At 38.5% G+C, this 7052-nt stretch overlaps 1 protein-coding gene across 1 annotated transcript in view; it reads left to right on the top strand.

Annotated features, from left to right (window-relative positions):
• The window catches only part of IPO11 (importin 11), a 333438-nt gene extending 326650 nt beyond the window's left edge, over window positions 1-6788 (top strand). The window contains exon 30 of the mRNA XM_042782395.1: window positions 6624-6788. Coding sequence (XP_042638329.1) covers window positions 6624-6788 — 165 coding nt within the window. The remainder of the gene's footprint in view (window positions 1-6623) is intronic.
• The last annotated feature ends 264 nt before the right edge of the window (window positions 6789-7052 follow it).

Below are 7052 nucleotides of genomic sequence, written 5' to 3'. Positions count from 1 at the left end.
TGGACTTCTGAATGGATATATTCTCATCTTTCATCATATCAGGGAAGTTCTCCTCCAGCAAATCTTGGACAATTTTCTCAGTGGTTTTGTTTTTCTCTTCTTGTTCTGGAATTCCAGTGACACGTAAGTTATTCCTTTTGATGGTATCCCATGTGAACCTTAGGCTTTCTTTATTTTGTTTTGATTTTTTTTTCTGATTGATCCCTTTCCAAAGAAGTATTCATGTATTTGTCTTCTATCTCATTAATTCTGTCTTCCATTGCATCAGTTCTATTTCTTTGCCCTTCCAATGTGTTATCTATTTCTGTCAATTTAGTATTAATCTTCTGGATTTCTATCTGTAGATTTAGAATAATTTCTAATTTTCATTTATTTTGTCATTTTCTTCTTGTATTTTCTTCCAAAATTCCCCCAGAGGTTTTTCTATGTTTTCGTTGGTCTGTCTCTCAATCCTTTGAAGATACCTAAATATAATTCTTTTTAATTCCTTATCGGAGAGTTCCATTGCTGCTTCTTCCTCAGGGATATGCTCTGGGTCTGTGTCCTTCTGCCTTGTTTCTACTACTTTATCCTGCTTCCTTGTGTGGACTGTGATGGTCTGTTGTCTCCAAGGCATCATGGCGTTGTTGTATTTAGATCTCTGTTAACTGTTTGTGAAGAGCAGCGAAGGGTGATTCTGGCTCTGCTTGGTGGTTTTTTATCATTGGCCCGTTGGTGGAGAAGGAGATAGTGGCTCTCGGTCAATAAGTGAAGTTGCAGGAGGTGTGGGTGTAGTTGTGTCTTAGGGGGACTGTTGCTGTCTCTTACTCAGTTAGACAAAAATTACAATTGAATAACCATCAAAAAACTAAAAGCACATGGACAAAAAACACACCGTGTAATCACACAGGAACAGTAACTAAAAAAAGAGAAAAGGGAAAAAGGAGAAGAAAAAACAAGAAAACCTGCAGTATCTGGGGATAGAGTACTAAGCGTAAAAGGTAGAGAAGGAAAATAATGAAGGAAAAAAATGGGAAAAATGCATAAAGGAAAACAAGGAATGGGGTTAACCATGAGAAAAAAGGGGAATAAAAAGGAAAAAAATTAAATTAAAAAAAATAGGAATAATAAAATTTTCAACTAGGAACAGAGCAAAGAAAAAAATCTGAAACTAGGACCTGGGAGTGGAAGATTAAGATTAATAGTAAAAAGGACAAAAGTATTAATAATAATAGTTGTTTTAAAACAGATAAATACAAGCAAACTAATCACCAGAAAGAAAAAGACGTGAAAAAAAACAATAATAAAAAGAAGAAAAAAAAATTGGTGGAAGACAGGGCAGGGCATCCAGGCTCCGCCTGAGCACACAGACTGTGATGGAGTTCTTGTGGTCCCAAAAGGTGGGTGGGAGTGTGGGATGGCCGCACCTCCATTCACCAAGCGGTTATGGGGTATAAGAGTAATAAGAGGAATGTGGTACCTTTTCAGTCTTGCAGGTCCAGAGTGTCCTTGGGGTTGCTGGAAAGCGGAACCTCTTCTTAGGCTCCTGGAATCTCAGAAAGCGCTGTCTCTCTAAATATCCAAAATGGTCAAGCCGCTTGTAACATTCAAAATGGCGGCACACTCCTGACCAGCAAAAGTCCACAGCTCGGCCCACCTTTCTCTTCACCTTCTCCGTTTATTCCCCAGCCACCGTGCACAGTCCTCCGTGCAGTCCCTGGCTGTTGTTGTTGTTATGTGCCATTGAGTCGGCCCTGACTCATAGCGACCCCTCCTTGGGTTTCCGAGGCAGTATCACTACGGAAGTAGGATTGCCCAACCTTCCTTCCGAGGAGTGGCTGGTGGGTTTGAACCACCAGCCATCTGGTTAGCAGGCAGGTGTCTTAGCCACTATGCTACCAGAGTTCCCTGGCTAGCAGGACTGATTTTTAGGTTAATTCTTAGGTCCTACCATCACTCGGGAATCTCTAAGGTGTCTGTGCTGTCAGGATCACTGCAGACTGCAGCTCCATATGTCTCCTTTTTTAGTATTTTCATGCAAATTCTTTTGCTAGTTGGGGTTTAGTCCACTTCTATATCCTTCCCTTAAAGGCTCAGGGGTCTAGGATTATCTTCTGTGTCTGTGTTAATTGGTTTCTCTTTTCTTTGTTGAAGAGGGTCTGTGCAGTCTTTATGCGTAGTCCACCATATTACTGGAACTCCTAAAATATTAACTCTTGAAAAACTTTAGCAACATATCTGGATGTAACACACATCCAGTTTTGTTTGCCAAGTTTTTTTATTCAGACACATCTTATATTTGAGAGAATATATGTACAGACATTAAATTACTAATTAAAAATCTTTTCATAAAGAAACACCTAAACCCAAATGGCTTTGATGGTGAATTTCATTTAGTTTGCATTTAAAGAATTAATATCAGTATTCCACAGTCGCTTCCAGAAATGAAATACTTCTCAACTCATTATATGATGCTGGTTTATCATCCTGTCACCCAAACCAGACAGAGGGATTGCCAGGAAGAAAAACTGCAGACCAGTATGGCTCATGAATATACACATATAAATCTTCAACAAAATACTAACAAACCAGACCCAACAATGTAAGCATCATGACCAAGTGGAATTTACTCCAGGAATACAAAGTGGGTTTAGCATTTGCAAATCAATTTACATAACACATACTAGTACGATAAAGGGAAAAAAAAAAATCATCTTAATATAGAAGCAGAAGTAAATATCAAAAGCATTTGACAAAATTCAGTACCCGTTCATAATTTAAAAAAACAAAATAACTTGGAACACTAGAGAACTTCCTCATCCTAGCACCTGGAAAACACCTACAGCAAACATCATATTTAATGTGAAAGATAGAATGCTTTCTTCCTAAACTTGGGAACAAGGAAATGGGTCTACTCTTGCTTATTCTTTTCAGTGCAGTACTGGAGGTTCTAACCAATGCAGCCAGGCAAGAAAATGAAATAAAAACATTCACGTTAGGGGGATGAAAAAACAAACAAAAACTCACTGCCGTCATGTCGATCATGACTTATAGTGATCTCTCCTTGGGTTTCTGAGGCAGTATCTCTATGGAGGGAACTCTGGTAGCATAGTACCTAAGGCACTTGACTGCTAACCAGGAGGCTGGTGGTTCAAACCTACCGGCCACTCCTCGGAAGAAAGGTTGGGCAATCTACTTCCATAGCGATACTGCCTCGGAAACCCAAGGAGGGTCACTATGAGTCGGGTCCAACTGGACAGCACATAACAACAACAACATCATCTCTACGGGAATACGTTGCCCAACCTTCCTTGAAAGGAAGGTTGGAAAAGGAGGAGTAAAACTGTCTGTATTCATAGATGACCTGATCCTCTTTGTAGACAATCCTAAGGAATTTGCACACACACAAATCTATTAGAACTCGAAAAACAACTACAGCAAGCTTTCAGAATACAAGACAAATATAAAAAGTGAGAAAAGAAAAGGGACTTAGGTACTTCTACAAAGGATTACCAGGGACAAAACATTCCAACATATCCCTGTCAGAAATAGAATGGAAATTGGGAGAGGTGTGATAAGATACAGTTTTTAAGTGGAATTTTGAGATAGATGGAAATGACATCAAAGTCACACAGAATTATTAGGGGCATGTATAATATGACTCTAGGAATATGACCTCCCCAACTTGGTGATGGAGTATACCCCCAGGAGGCATGACAAGGTAGGAGGTGAGCTTATATTGTGTTGTCCTGTTCCAAATTCCAGAAACAGACACCTCTGATATTCCAGTGGGTAGATAGGTGACATGGCCACAGGTGAGTCCACAAGTCAAGTTAAAATTTTTTTTGTTAACCTTTTTATGTTGAGGTAATTGTAGATTCACATGTAGTTTTAAGAAATAATACAGAGAGAACTTATTAGGGTCCCCTTTATCCAGTTTCCTTCAGTGATAATATTTTTTAAAAAACATTAATTAGATAATTAAGTTAATTGTAAGTCAGGGTAATAGTTTACATAAGGGTAATAGTTAAGTTCTTTGAAAAGATTATCAGTGACTGACTTCTCAGTATCTCTTAATAACAACAACAACAACATAGGCACTATTACATTCAAAGAAGTTATATCTGAACTTCTAGTGGGGCCACTAGTAATGATTCTGCTCTAGTGAATCACTTTCTCAATCTATTTCACATAATATTCCTTGAAAAGAAGATACTGATAGCTACTTTTAATGTCTCTCCCATAGCAAAATTCACAATGCCTGTGTCTCTGCCTTTCAGTTACATTTTCCATCTCTAGTTAAACTTTTCTGTCTTGCTCAAACTGCAGAGGTGATTGAACTACTTCATCTGTCTAGAACAGAACTGACATCAGTAAGGAAAGAGAAAAGGATTTCCGTGCATCCCAAAACTCATGCATTATGCTTAAAATAAAATGCTGTTAGATGTTCAGCTTTATGGATGATGAGAGAAATGCAGCTTAAAGCAATGATCTGTTGTTTTTTTAAGTTACTAATTTTTAATATATGTTGAACATGATAATACCAATGATAACAGCTATGTCTCGAGGCAGAAAGTCTGATAACGTTTTAAATTTTAGACCATAGGAGAAAAAAAGGTGGTATCAGTCCAGAGGACATCATGGAGTTGTCACATCACTGAGTATGTGCTCGATCTTCCTGGCGATAGCCCTGGACGTCGTGTCTGAGTGACCTTCAGCATATTATATTCCTTGTAGGATGCTTTCTTCCTGGATTTGATCAAATATCAGGAGTCAATAAAATTGTCTGTGCCCTTTAACAGTTGCAGCTTTCAGAGAGAGAGCCTAAGAAAATGATCTGGAACAGTGTTTGTGATAGACTAGTCAGCAAAATTGTAATTAAGTCTTTATTTAAACTATGCTGTGATCACATCATCATGCTTTTATCAGGACAAAATTGTGACATAAATAAATTTAGAATTCTTAAAAATGCATTACTTGGAATTTTTTTAAACTTCATTTTGGTAACACTTGGCATATATTACGCTTGTATAATTTAATTATATAGAACCAAAACCTAAACCCACTGCCATTGAGTCAATTCTGACTAATGGCAGAACTGCTCCACAGGGTTTCCAAGGCTATAATCTTAGCAGAAGCCGAGTGCCTTATTTTTCTCCCATAGAATGGGCTGGTGGGTTCTAACCACTGACCTTTTGGTTAGCAACTGAATGCCTTAACCAGTGTTCCACCAGAGCTCCTTTAATTATGTGTGTGTGTATACATACATACATACATACATACATATAGATATATTGTTGTTGTTATGTGCCGTCGAGTTGGACCTGACTCATAGCGACCCCTCCTTGGGTTTCCGAAGCAGTATCACTATGGAAGTAGATTGCCCCATCTTCCCTCCAAGGAGTGGCTGGTGGGTTTGAACCGCCAGCCTTCTGGTTAGCAGTCAGATGCCTTAGGCACTATGCTACCAGAGCTCCTATATAGATATATAGATACATACACATAGATAGATAGATAGATAGGAGCTCTGGTGGTGTAGTGCCTAAGGCATGTGACTGCTAACCAGAAGCCTGGTGGTTCAAACCCACCAGCCAATCCTGGGAAGGAAGGTTGGGCAATCTACTTCTGTAGTGATACCACCTTGGAAACCCAAGGAGTAGTCACTATGAGTTGAAATTGACTCTACAGCAGTGAGTTTGGGTTTTTTTCTGGGGGGAAATATATATACACATATGTATGTATGTTGTTGTTATATACTCTGGAGTTGGACCCGACTCATAGTGACCCCTCCTTTGGTTGCCAAGGCAGTATCACTGTAGAAGTAGATTGCCCCATCTTCCTTTCAAGGAGTGGCTGGTGGGTTTGAGCCACCAGCCTTCTGCTTATAGCAGTCAAGTGCCTTAGGCATTATGCTACCAGAGCTCCATATATATATATGTATATATATACATATATATACACACACACTTTAAATGTATTACTTACATATTTTAATGTTTGTGATAACATAAATACAAAAAGTATTTGTATATATGTCTGTGGATACAACATGCACAAGAAAAAGAATTTGCTATTGTTTCTTTATGGGGTATAATTATGAGTTATTTTAAATTTTATTGCTTATACGTAATATGTATGTTCTACATATTCCAATAGGGGAGGAGGAATAGGTTTTCTTTCTTCTTACTATTATTTTTTTTTTATTAGAAACATGACATAAATTTAAATAGCATAGCAATCCAGCAAGATAGGACAGTTTTTCCTCTGTGAGTCCCCAAGGGCATCACGGAGTGTATCACTGAGTATCTGCTTGATCTTCCTAATGATAGCCCTGGATAGTTGTGTCTAAGTGATCTGCAGCATATTATATTTCTTTTAAGATGCTTTTTACCAGGATTTGATGCTTTAAATGGATGAACTCCCAGATCTTGAGAAATTGGGCTAATCGTAACACTTAGGTTCAGAAGACCTTAGAGAACTGAGATTAGACTAATTGCATGAAATTTTCTTTGATAAAGTTTTCCACAATGAGAATATTTTAGAATCCTTTGTACTGCAGAAGAGATTATAAAGAATTTTTGTGTCCCATGAAAGTGACGTGTTTGCTTGTTTTGACCCATTTTGGCTTCTCCTTGTGTCCCCAGCTGGCCCTGAAGGATCCTGTGCACACGGTGTCACTGCAGCAGTTCATCTACGAGAAGCTCAAGGCACAGCAGGAGTTGCTGGGAGAACAGGGCTTCCAGTCGCTCATGGAAACAGTCGACACGGAGATTGTCACCCAGCTACAGGAGTTTTTGCAGGGATTCTAAGAGCACATGACAGAATCGTGCTGCCACCTCTTTCTGAAAAAAAGTCGATAACCCAGCCTGCCACCTGTACATGAGAGCCTGCTGAGATGCTGGAGAAATTACTCGGGTTTGAACATAAAGAAGCAAAGACCATACATTTTTTACTACAAAATTCAAAGAATAAATGTAAAATGCTACATAACAAAAATCACAAACCTATTCCTCAAAAGAATTTAATTTTATATTTATGAGAGAGGCCCTGTGTTTGCTAGAGATACATTTGAT

Source organism: Orycteropus afer, unplaced genomic scaffold, assembly GCF_000298275.1.
Source record: "Orycteropus afer afer isolate SDZICR_OR568_19922 unplaced genomic scaffold, OryAfe1.0 scaffold00298, whole genome shotgun sequence".
In the NCBI taxonomy this organism is placed as follows: Eukaryota; Metazoa; Chordata; class Mammalia; order Tubulidentata; family Orycteropodidae; genus Orycteropus; species Orycteropus afer.
The sequence above is the reverse complement of the archived record's forward strand: the minus strand, read 5'-3'. Positions and strand labels throughout refer to the sequence as shown.